A 13,069-nucleotide genomic window follows, 5' to 3' on the forward strand; every position below is an offset into this window, starting at 1 on the left:
ATATATATATATATATATATATATATATATATATATATATATATATATATACTTGTTTGCTGCTGTAAGTGCCTCTTGGTTTTAATGACATTGCAACATTGTGAAACTCACATGGAGCTCCAGAGCTCTCTGGAAAAGTGGTCTAAGCACCCCTGCAAAATAAGAAATTTTAGCTGTTCGAACTGAGGTATAGCGTCTTCCCCACAGTTTGGTCCAAAATGTTAAAATGTATCCTTTGCTTGTCACTTGGACTGCAGTGCGGTTAAAATCCTTTAAACATTTATCATTGCCATTTTGGTTTTGGACTTTCAATAAAGTATTTAAGTGGTTTCTTATTCAGGGTAAATGGTGATGCACCACAATATTATGCTATGTTGTCCTGTCGGAATGCCCAGTTGAGATTTAGTTTCAACCAATCCACAGTTCACATAAAAAGATTAAAAAAATGTGTAGTCAGGCCTCTATTATTTCATAAACTTTCACTATCATCAGTTAAAACCAATCTGCCTCATAGTAAACAGTGATGCTCGTGCTCCCACAGCTTCCTCTTCAGGGTAATGTTAAGCCTCGGTGGTTTCTGGTACCCTTTTCTTTCTATCTAACATGTTTCTCTTCGTTTAGACATTTTTAAACAAAACAGCTGGTCATGTCTTAGGGGGGGTTGATTTTCATAGATACTTTATGTAACAAAATTAAGTTAAATGTGTTTAAATTTTATCATGTAAAACATTTCTCGCCCTTGTTGATTTTACAAACTAGAAGCTTTAGGTGGATTTAGAGTTTTGTGATGAATGATTTATCTTTGCAGTCTGTAGTCATGCGGAAATACTACGGTGCCTTGGAACTCTGAAATCCTACATGCCATCCGACACATGACTCTGTTCACTTTGACTCCCTCAACTGTGTTCTTAAGTGAGCGGAGCAATTTTCCAGCCTCACATCATTTCCCCCCTCACAATCAGGCTGAGGACATTTTATGTTTACAGCTTGCAGAATCAGCAGAGCATTTCAGATAATTAAAATTCAGCGTGCTTTGATGAGGTGGTCCACCCTTGATTTCCCACAGTACCTTGCTTTCAAGGGCACAATTTCCATTTCAGCATGTTATTTCGAAAATGTCAACTTTTGTTGAGGCCTTTCGACCTTTTTTGAAGCACTTGTGGTCATTGCATAAAGGGCAGGAAGCCACTTTTGTCTCTTATATCTCGGAGCAATGCACTGAATTAATCAGCCCTAAAATACAGAGTTATATCTTATTTTTTGCATCTAAAACGAAGCAGAAATGAATCAGAAACAAGAAACATATGGTATCCTCTGTTTTTGTTACAGTAACTCCAGATTTTTAAACATCCAATGTCAAACATCTGATCTATTTCTAATCAAAGTTTTAATCTATTAAAGGGTCCTGAAAGCTGCTGTTTTACAATAGCAGCAGTAACATTTTGTTTAGCACATGGCCACTTTGCACATCCAAATATAGAGCCATCTACAGATGTAATTTTTCAGAATTTGATAATAATTGTAGAGCATATATTTTCTTTGCATGAAAACGTACAAGGTTCTAATTTAAGCTCAAAATGCTGAATTGCATTTTGAAAAAATAAGACTTAGAAAGAACAGCCTCTTTATGTGAAGCTACTATTGTATGAGTGCTGAGGTTACATGAAGTTGTGTTTTAGTTCTATTTAATCTTTGTTGAAAACCACATTTAAACAAATTTGCAAACATGTCCATACCCCTTTAAATGTACTGTATCCCCTCATCCATATTAAAATCACACATTTAAATGTATATTTATTAGTTTATAGTTGTATTAGTGCATTAGTCAAATTACAAACATAAATAAATGAATAAATAAATAAATAGGAATTTATTTCAGAAAATTTTGACAAACAACAATAAACAATAAAATATTTAACGCATCAATGCATTTATGGTTGTCTGACTTTTACAGTATGTCTGTACATTTTTTACTTTTAGAGACTGAGATATGGAAGATGTCTTAATACCAACCAGAGTGAACTGCTTACAGTGTTGAAATGAAAATGGAAACATCATCAAAGTATTTAGATATCATTATCAATTAGACTTTGTGTTTTACTACTTAAAAATTAATGAATTTCCTTAAGTGGAAACTTATTTTTTTTATTATTCATTTAAGGGATGTAGCCTATTTCTCAACCTTTGTTTCTGTAACCTTTTTGCCTTTTGATTATGGTAGTCTCCTCTTTGTTAATGCACCTGATCAATACCTAAAAAGGCTGGATATTGTCTACTGTCAAGCTGTGGGTTTTATTGCTAGCTTTGGGAATTGTCTTCAATCAATATCTGTTGGCAGCTTAATAAATGGTCCTCCTGGTGGGATTTTTCTGTTGGCTGGTTTTTATATATAGAGTTGAAACCAGATATTTACATTCTCTATAAAAAAAAAAATGAAAAAAAAAAAAGGCAAACCAGCCAGTCAGGATTTCACGTTCCATCCATTCAGTTTTAGGAAAAAGGGATTTTTTTTTTTGTTTGTTTGTTTTTTGGCAAACTGCTTTTGACTTCCTATGAATTCATGAATAACCTTGGGATTCGGTAGAACTGCTTTTCATTCTAAATGAAAAGAGTGGCTTGTTTAAATTTTTTTGGTGTATTTGGTCATGTTTTTGGAGGATAGTTATGTTTGTGTGTCTTATTGTTCCTGTTTTTTTTTTACTGTTTGTTTTCTTCAATATAAATATTAAGGAAAATGATATTAGAGGGGTTTTTTTTAATAAATGCAATACAGTGTGCTTAAAATTTTAAGAGAAACTGAGGGTCTGGGAATGTTTGGTCATGACAGCACAATCTTGCACAGATAAGTGTATAAACTTATGGGATATACAGAAACAATTTTTCTCTCATTGGTGCCCCTAAACAAGTTTTGGATGTTCTACCTGATCACTATGTGCGTTTTTGTTCAGTTTTATATTTACATGAGCAAGGTCTTTGGAAATGAGCCAAGGGGACCTGCTTTTTTCAAGAGTGCCAGCAACATTAAGAACTGGTCATCCTAGATATATACAAGAAAAGCACCTAGAGCCAAATCTAACACCTTTTTCTGTGTTAATGGAGAATTTGGCAACATAAAAGCATGGAACTCTGTCCTTCTGCGTGACACGATCAGAAGCCTGCCTCTCCCTCACTTTCTTTCTCACTATCCGCTGTCGTCATGCAGGGCAGGCTGCTTGTGCTGCAGCAGAGAGAGTACACTTTTCCTCTTAAGATCCAAATTGCAATTGAAATGTGAATGTACTGCTAATCCCGCCCTAGATTGCAAATTAAATAATGAAAATAATTTCTAACTGACGCAGTTGTCTCACATAAAATAACTGCATTTTCAAGCTACAGCCTCATTCTCTCCCCTTTTGCTCCTCCAGTTTGCGTGTGTCTTTGCACTGCTGCTACTTTCTTCATCATATTTTTTTTCATTTGTTTATTTTGCATAAATGCAACTAATAGTTCATTTATGTAACCAATACCTATGGAGTGTCGAACTAAATTGCTGAATTATATGTATTTTTCTTTTTTTGTTTTTGTAAAAGTCATCTCTGTAAAAGTACATCTCTTCCTCCCTGCTATCCTGTCTACCTGCTCTGCTTTGACAGACAGAAAAAAATTGGAGGGATTCAGAATCTACTGCAGCTGGAAGACATGACGTATGCAAATTAGGCAATGCCGTCATCTAGCTCCTTCTAGTTCCTTTTAGGACAGCGAATAGTAATTTGACAACACTTAATATATGTAACCTACACAAAATTTTAACTAGCTTACCATAAGAAGAAGGTCGGTTGATGGTTTAATGTACATCGACTTTGACTTGAATATCTTATAAATCGTAAACCCATTCAGTTCTTGGCCTTCACACAACTTTGGTTAAACAAGTTTGCTTCCACACTAGCAAGAGAATTCAAAAACGTGATGACTATATCCTAAATTTTGTGACTTACTTAACTTTTTAACTGAACTGAATGCATTGTTTAAACATTCCAAAAATAAATAATACCTGATATCCTGGGGTATTTTGCTTAAAGGCTTCCTTTATCTCAGCAATGACTGTCCTGCAGTCCCAGGACTTGTTCATTTCAAAAGCACTCAAAATGTATCCAGTTTCATTGAGCCTTTTATTGTTGTTTTTTTGTTGTTGTTTTTTTATTTGCATATTTTCTTCCATTGTGAGTTTGATAAAAGTATGACATCCCTGTGTAAAGTGGGAAGATATATGATTATGGTCCTTAAATGAAAGCAATTATAAATGTAGAAAGAAAAAAAATTCCTTACAGTAAACTTATAAAAAAAGATTTTTAAAAGCATTTAAATGAATTGAAAACCTTATTACAATGTATGCTCTTTAAAGACAAGAGAAAGAAAAAAGCAGTAGTTATAAATAACACAACTACCAAAGTATTTATCATTTAGTGCTCACATTTATTGAAATCCGCTCTGATATTTAAGATACAGTTCTAGTTTAGATAGATGTCTAATCAAAAGTAATTTGTCATTCTATATTTTCTGTTGAAAGCCTTGATATAAAAGGTCTATAATTAAATATGAATGCATTTAAGATGACATTTAGACAGAGATTTACTTTGTTGATGAACTTCTCAAGTGCTATTTGTAAGAAAACAAACTTATTTTCAATTTAAAACTCCCAGCATACTGTATGCACTTAACTAGGGTTACAACATGGCAAAAACCAACAATTAAACACCCAAATATGACCCTTTTATAAAGTGCAATTCACGGCAGCACAAAGACTGAGAATAAATGTAACAACGATTTGACAGGAGTATGTCAATTGTTTTTTGTTTATTTTATTTCAAATCCGTTTTTGCAATTATGCACCTTCTATCCAACTCCTTTTAGCATTGGTTGGAATGTCAATATCTGTTAAAAGTGAACATACTGTAACAGCTGCATTTTTTTCCCCTAATTTTCATCTTGTATGCAAACAGCACTATCCAAATGTTCTCTGTTAACTTTTAAAAATATTAATCAGAAAATAACCTTTTTTGTATCCATTATCAATATTGAAGGGGAAAAACTAAATGCTAAAGATACAGAGGAATCTCTACCTGTGAATGCCCTGACATCAACAATGCTGCCTCCTGATCAAACCTAATCTAATACTCATTTTTTATTCATGCAAAAAAACATAATTTTCACATTCTCTATCAAACTCTTTTACATTTACCAGTATTTTCATTCTGTTGTTCATTCTTATTTTTTGGATCTATAAAATAAATGATTAAAAAGTGAATAGTTATTTGAGATTTTATGTAGGCATGTAAGAGAAATTGAAAATGTTGTCCCATGGGGGCTCTCATATTAATCAGCTTCCTTCCACAGGATAACACATCCACCTCAGTGTTTCATAGCAGAAGTGATATCTCTCAAAGTGATTAGCTTTTGTTGTTGTACTGTATGTTCTTCCTACTTTGCAAAAAGGTCATTCTTAAAAACATTTTAGTCACAAGATTAAAAATGTAAAGATAGATAACTGGTGAATTATTAATATAGTAGTAATTTTTTTTTTGTAACCACAGGATCTCCATTCTGGACAATGGCAGCCTTCGGATTTGGAATGTGACGAAATTGGACGCTGGTCTCTACACCTGTGTTGCAAGAAACCAGTTTGGAGTAGCAAGCAGCACAGGAAGCGTTACAGTTAAAGGTATTTTCATGTTCCTTCCTTTACATTTGAACAATGTCTGTTATGCAGCTCATTCAACAGGGAACCTGACCTGCAAAACAGAATATATTTGTTCAAAGTGCATCTTTTTTCACCCTGGTAGCAAGCAGACTGGGACCAGGTTCTGTTTGGCTCTTCAAAAAAACTAAACTGAGGTGTTTGAGACCATAAATAAATGAGCAGAGCAGAAAAGTAAGGCAGACTTTTCTGATGCGTCCAGCAGTCTCTATCTCGCTGCCCTCTGATAAGGCGCACAGGGAAAAGGGCTTTTTCCTTTCGCTGTGACTGGTGAGACAGAGATGCATCGGCTGCTGTTTGTGTTTGCAGAGATGCTGAAGCGGTTCAGCTCAGTGCCTCCAGCGCTGTCAGGCAATACGCAGTGCAAAAAGTCGTTGTGCTGTTTGATCATCTGGGTGGCAGATTGTGTTTCTGCCCTGGTGTTATGACTTGTTATACTTTATTAAAAATGAATGCGAGCCAGGTATAAAGTGCAGTGCATTCAGCAGCTTTATGCCGTGCATTCGGCTGGTCGTCCTGTCCTATTTCCACAGGGAATGGTGTTCTCGCCACCTAGGCTCCCCGGGGGACTTGCTGACTTACTCACTGAACTATACCCTCACTGTGACCCTATTTGCACGGTTCACTTGTGTTATTGGGATTTCTTCTACACTGACCTTCCTTGTTGGCGGACTTGAGGAGATTTATGGAAGTATTGATCTTCACTATATTGGCCTCAGAAGGGAATGACAATGGCTTACATTACATTCAGAAATGGTTTCACATACATTTTTATCAGTTTGATAATAACAATTTACAATCATTTTGAATATTATTAAAATGTAATGCGTTGCATTAATTAAATTAATACATGACACATTTATTTACCAAGATTACAAATTTATGTATGTAAAGCATTCATTACTCCTTATTTTGACAGAGTTTAGAGATTACAAAACTCAAGATTTTTCTTTGTAGAACATTTGAATAATATTTAAGGCCAACTAAAAAGTATTTTGAACACAGAAATATATATTTAGGTGGCTAACACTTGAGAAGGCAGCCAGAAGTGAGAAAGGCTACCTATTATGTGATGAAACTTTTTTTTTTAAACTGAGAGAAAGTCCCTTTGCCTCTGTCAATGGTTGTTGTGAGCAGGGTTGCATAGAGCTTGCAGCTATGCTTAATACCACTTTTAATGCATTTTAATGTTTTGTTTCTCTGGTAACGTAAATATGGATACAGCAATTTGGTTCTTCCACTTAACATTTCATTAATAAAATTGGATACAGCATCCTATAATCAAGCAGGTTCTTTAGCGGTGACCTATTGTGGCCCAATCTCCCTGTTCAATCATCTGTCTCCTATTATTGCTATAATTAGTGCATTTCTAAACTTAAAAATTCTTTTTTTTTCTCAGTTTTACTTTCTTGTATAATATTTTTAGAAAGTGAATTGGAGCATGTACTGTAGGAGATGTGAAGAGAAAGCCTCTGAGGAGGTTCAGGCTCGGCAAATTCTGTCTCCCCCTCTTTATCGTCCACCTGAGAATGACCATGGCTGAGCATAACTGCTCGCTAACATCAGGCTGGCATTGATTCTCGACCTGTTTGGAAAGGATTTACACAAGTTTGAGAAATAAATCTCCTGAAATGGTACCAAATAACAACCCCTTGATTGTATGCTTAAAAATGATGTAAGTTTTCCATCACTCTGAAGTGAAATGTTTGGTTTTTTTCTATAAAGTCAGTGCTTTCTTTTTTATCAGGTTCTTTATTTTTGTTCTAAGGTTTCGTACATATATTCGTCTTTCTTTTGCAGTCTATAAAATCCTGTAAAATACATCGTCAATACTGCTGCAACTTGCTAAAAAAGAATACATTTTTTTCCCCCAATTATCTACGTAGTTTCTATAAAAATGATTTTAATTTGCTTCCTTTCTCTTACAAGCAAGAATTTGATTGAATTTTGAGGAAGGTCTATAATAATGTTGATTTGAGTTACGACAGGATGAATATTCCACTCTTTATCTCTACATAAGTTCACTTTTTACTCAAAAGAGCATCACATGATGGAATTTTAAATAGTCCAGATTAACACTTTTTTTGCAAATCGCTATTAACGCATGTTTCTGTTTTTTGTTGAATTATAAGTCAGATTTCATTCATTATAGATGAGTAGAAGTTGGAGGGTTGGGAGCACTCAGTGTAGCATCTCATAGTTTTTATGCATTTTAACACACATTTTCTCCAGCCTTCCGACAATTAATTAAATTAACAATGTAGAAATGGATATGTGTTCCCATGCGTGTTTGGCTGAAATAATTAAAGCTAAGAGACTTTGAAGAGCTCCAGGCCCCAGTCTGCTATCTAAAGCCTCAACTTTGGAATTTTACATGATGGAGTGAAAGAAATTCACTGTTAACAGTAATAGCATAGCATAGTATGGATTGTTTTATCGTATTTCAAATTAAAAAATCTGATAAGTGTGGCATGCATTAATATTTAGGGATATTTGGATCTGTAACCCCCACATTCTACATCCTCTGTAACTTCTCAGCTTAGTTCCAGACCGCCTATATGAAGCAACGCCCACAGCTTCCACTGTTACTCCCATTTTACTTCACTATGATTTCCTTGACCAGACCATGTGTGATATTATATTATCCATTTTTCATCATGCTAATCCCTGCTGCGGCCATGAGAGGTCCTGGTGCACCAATCTGTTCTTACCCCATTTTACTTTCACACACCAAATGTTGTTAACAGTCATTTTTACATATGATACCATTACACCTGCAGAGGTTGACCTGATTGCAAAGGCCTGGAACTTGAGCAATTTGATGGTGAAGCAAGGAGAGGTACCTGGTAGGTGACGTTTGGAAGAGTCACTGAGAATGTGGGATGGTCCACACTCAGGTGTACATGGGTGGAAGGGAGAGGTTGCAGAGGATGTGGAATGTGGGGGTAACTGGCAGCTGGTTAAGGAATGTTTCATTGTGGAAAGTGAACTTTCAATCCAACTTTAAGGCAGTTGCTCTTATGGAATTGCTCCAACAATCTCACCTTCAACTGCACCTACCTTAGGATTCCCACTGCATGATGCTGCCAAAACGTTTTTCTACATGTTTACTGCATGTTCTACAGTACATAGCTGGTACAGCAGTAGTCTTTGGCTTTCTTTTAACAAGAATCAACCACCTTTGCTGCAGTATCAGGTGGATAGCCGGTGTTTAATTTTGTAATCCAGCTAAACACAAAATCAGCGTCTGTCTTCTTAGCGCAGACATTCAGCCCGGTTATCCGCTCATTATTCTTGTAAAATATGTCTCACCCTCGCCCACTTCCTTCCTGTCATCATATGATAAAGCTACTTTCTGCTGGCAATGTACAAATATTCCTTTATATGATCTCTCGCCTCTCTGTCACAACTCATATTGTTTGCATGATAGGATGGGGTAATTTGTATGCGCCACTTCATTGAAGATCGCAAACCTGTTTAGCAGGGAGGAATTTGTGTAGCAGGATCAGCCCTTATGGGAAATGACAGTAGTTTATTCAAATTGACTTTGGTGATATGAATGCTGGAGGGGGAAAGAAAAGAGGTGTCGAATAGCGTTCAGTGTCTTCTTGTTTTGAATTAAGCCACCTAGCAAATCAGCGGAGGGGCAGATGAGCCCTGTTAATGTTGCCATTATTCTGACACTAGGGGGATATTAGCAGATTAATTGCACTTGATTATTGATGTGCTCCCTGAATTTTGATTACACTAGGGATGAGCTGTTGCAATTATGATGGCAGTCGTTCGTCACATATGGCCATTGAAGTTAAAAAAGTTGTGAGATTGCATCACATTTGCTTCTGTGTTCTCCTCTAGACCGTGAAGGCAATTAATCTTTGCATCACTGTGACACATTGTGTTTGCTGCTTACTTCAGAGAATATTCAGTCAGTGTCGTGCACCAGGTCTTTGTTGCAGTAGTCATATGGTTCCACAAAACTCTATTTTGCTTTATCTCCACATCAGTTACTTCCAGCACCACCATGAGGTTTATATACAGTGTTTTAAGTCTGAAGTGCAAAGACATTCTGCATACATATTTATGTTTCCTTTCAGGAGGAATTTGAATACCCATGTTGATCCTTTTCCATCTCATCCAGTGCCATGATTAGGTCAAATCTTTAATTTCTGATAAGTATATGGCCAATTAACTTCAAACAGTGCTGTTCTTGCCACCAGGCAAACTGGAAAAGCGCTCCTGTGGGTGGCAGGCATTGGGTCAGTGGGTTGTCATTAGCTTTTTTAACCAGCTGTATGCCTGTCCATGTTATTTTCCTCTATGAAAGAATGCCTGTCAAAGTGTATTTGGTAGAACTCACAGAATGCTAAGAATACAAAAAGTCCATCCACATATACTGACTTAAGACCGAGAATGCCCACTGTCTGACTGTCTGTTTAACCAAGAGGAACCAATTTTTATTTTCATTTTAATGAGCCACGTTAAACACCACTGAGTTTGGAGCTGAATCACTGGCATGGAGACAAAATTGTAGAGAAAACTGGATCAAGTATGAATGCATGAGTCAGCTAGCCCGCCTCAATCAGATGGTTATATGTAATCTAGTACCTATATCAATGGGTAGATGTAATGTGGAAAGATTTGGGAAAAAGTTAACAAATTTCACATTCCCCAACAAGGTACATCTTGTTGCATTTTAAACCTTTTGCACAATTTGGCAGAAGAGTTAGGGTTTGGGTCAGTTGCTTCTCTTAATAGACCGTATCTTTGTTTAACCAGTCCAAGAGAAAGTGTGGTGTGTATTTGGAATTATTGTCCTAGTTCTATCCAATTTTCAACAATGTAGCTGTTGAATTGAGATAGAGATAAATAATTGAGTGGTACTCCTGTATGAATTATCAACACTGGCATTTCCTCAGCATGACAAATGGAAAGAAAGACCCTTCGAATGCTCCTACCAACATGCTTGGCTACTGGCACAGTAATTCTTTTAAGCCTTTTGACTTTTCCAAACACACCTTCTCGAGAAGACATTTGGCTGCTTCATGTGGGCAGTTCCAAATACTAGTCTAGGCATTACGTTGTTTCTTTCTTGGTTGGCACCATGTCAGTTATAGGAAGCCGGTTTCACTGTGGACAAGGAGGCTGGTGTTTCAACACCTTATAATTACGTTGCCATTCTTGACCATGGGCAGTTATTTAGTTGGTTGCTGTGGTTAAAAGCAGAGCCATTGATGGCTCAGGTTAAAAGCAATAAAAACGACAGGAGTGGACAAAAACAATCATCAAACATGCTATTGATTGCAGGGCATACTTCTTACAGGTTAATTAAGGTGAATAACATTGTATTTTGTTGGTACAGATTAAGGCTTTCTTTGATATCGTTACCCATCCAGATGTGCAAATGGACCCTGAAAAATCTAGCTAAGTCCTTTTTTCTAAATATAAGTGCATTTGTTTTTTGATTTAGGAGGTTAAAGAAACACTTTTCCAATGTAACAAGACAAATTTCATTTGAAATAAGAAAACACAATTGCATTGTCCTAATTCAAGTGCCTGTTATCTAATTCTTTTTTTAAGAGAAAAAATATCCAATCCATTGGCAAACTATCTTATTTACCTACTAACTTAAGGTTAAATTCTCTTAATTTAGTAAATTAATACTTATTTCTAGATCGTTATTCCAGTGCAGTTTGACGTGCTGATAAAGCTGTTTCTTCTATTCACAATGACCCAAGCCAAGTAGATGCTTATTTTGCAGCTTTTTCAAAGATGTTACACCACTCAGCCAGAGTTAATCCTGCTAGATCATCTATCCATTGAGTTGGTGTCTACAGGTCGACCAATCGGGTTCTGTCATTTAAAGTTAATTTCTTTCAAAAATATTTTGGCCCGAGAAAGTAAATTACCTTATGCCATATATTCAGGTAAAGCCAGATTTTCTACTGCTTTATTTCATTTTTTTTTAAAAAGCTAACAAAACTTGTGAATTACCCTGTTAAAGTGCCCCATTTTTATTGTTCATCCCCTTTTATCTCCTCTTTCTTTCATCTTTTCTCTTTTCATCTGTCCTACTTACATTGCAGTATCCATATAATCTGTAATACTCCTTGCATAATTAAAATAAAGCTATTTATATGCATAAATAAAGCATAACACTATGGCAATAGCCGTACTTCTCCACTTGTGAGAGCAGAATCTGTTGGGCTCTTTATTGGCATTATTCTTAATGCCACATTGCCAGACAGGACACTGTTAAAAAAAAAAAAAAAAAATGTGCCCTGCAGAAATGTTTATGCCTTCAGGTAGACTCCACCCACAGTAATACGTCATAATTTTTTCCAACTGTAAGATGGTCTATAACCATGGACAAAAGTTTGATTTCAGAAGTTGGGAGGTGTGCAAGTCTTTTTTAATGTAACTCTTCTATACAGTATAAGTCCAATGTGTTTTCTAGTAGCTGTGTTTGTTTCCTCCACTTTATCTTAGGTCTCTGTGCTTCCTCTTCTGATTAAATATATGGATGCAGGACGTGAACAATTTGACAATTTGGGTTGAAACAACCCATGTAGATTAAAAACACATAGCTTTACAATTATCTTATCTTGGAAAAATAAAATCACATTAATATATTACATGTTTTTCCATTTTTGATGATGATAATAATAATATATAACAATAATACATTTTATTTATCAGCACTTGTAATAAAAGAAATATACTTTATAAGGTTATTGAGAGCTGTATAATTCAGAGGAGGACCTTGAAGTGGATATGCTACTTTATGTAGCCAGTGTTGTAGGACGGGTGCTACACAGTTCTTTGAATGTAACTTTTAATGTAAACTAAACTTTGACTTTTAAAGAAGACACAAACGTACATGGGCACAAGACAAATTCACAGATTTGTGTAAATTAAGACATCTGATATTACAACCCTCCCAGTTTATATGACCAAGTGAAGAACAAATGCCCAATTTAAAGTAGCAGTTTCCCTCAGTGTCTTTTTGCAGCCCCATGTTCTTCTCCAAGACCGTAACTCCTGCAACCTTTTATGATATTTAAAAATCCAAAACGTATCCAGAAAGCAGAGAAAAAGATTTACGTCCCTACAGTTCTAATTATGGTAGCAGGACTTCAGCAGCGCTGTGAACATCCAATAACAAACCAGATACAGTGGCAAAGGGAGCTTCTCAGGAGTGACAGCGGTGACAGCCAATCACACAAGAAAAGACGAAGAGCCAATCAGGAGTTTGTGGGCGGTCTAAACTCATGGAAGCAGGCTTCAGCTTGAGCTGCTGTTTTCCGCTTGGTCCCAGTGCTTGACGTCTAGTGTAAT

At 36.0% G+C, this 13,069-nt stretch overlaps 1 protein-coding gene across 2 annotated transcripts in view; it reads left to right on the forward strand.

Moving 5' to 3' along the window:
- LOC107093193 (contactin-4-like) overlaps positions 1 to 13,069 on the forward strand; it is a 240,968-nt gene that overhangs the window by 196,036 nt on the left and 31,863 nt on the right. For both annotated transcript variants that reach the window (XM_015388077.1, XM_015388076.1), the window contains exon 12: positions 5,571 to 5,698. In XM_015388077.1, coding sequence (XP_015243563.1) covers positions 5,571 to 5,698 — 128 coding nt within the window. The remainder of the gene's footprint in view (positions 1 to 5,570; positions 5,699 to 13,069) is intronic.

The sequence above is a fragment of the Cyprinodon variegatus genome, unplaced genomic scaffold (genome assembly GCF_000732505.1).
Source record: "Cyprinodon variegatus isolate N-32 unplaced genomic scaffold, C_variegatus-1.0 Scaffold412, whole genome shotgun sequence".
Classification (NCBI taxonomy): Eukaryota; Metazoa; Chordata; class Actinopteri; order Cyprinodontiformes; family Cyprinodontidae; genus Cyprinodon; species Cyprinodon variegatus.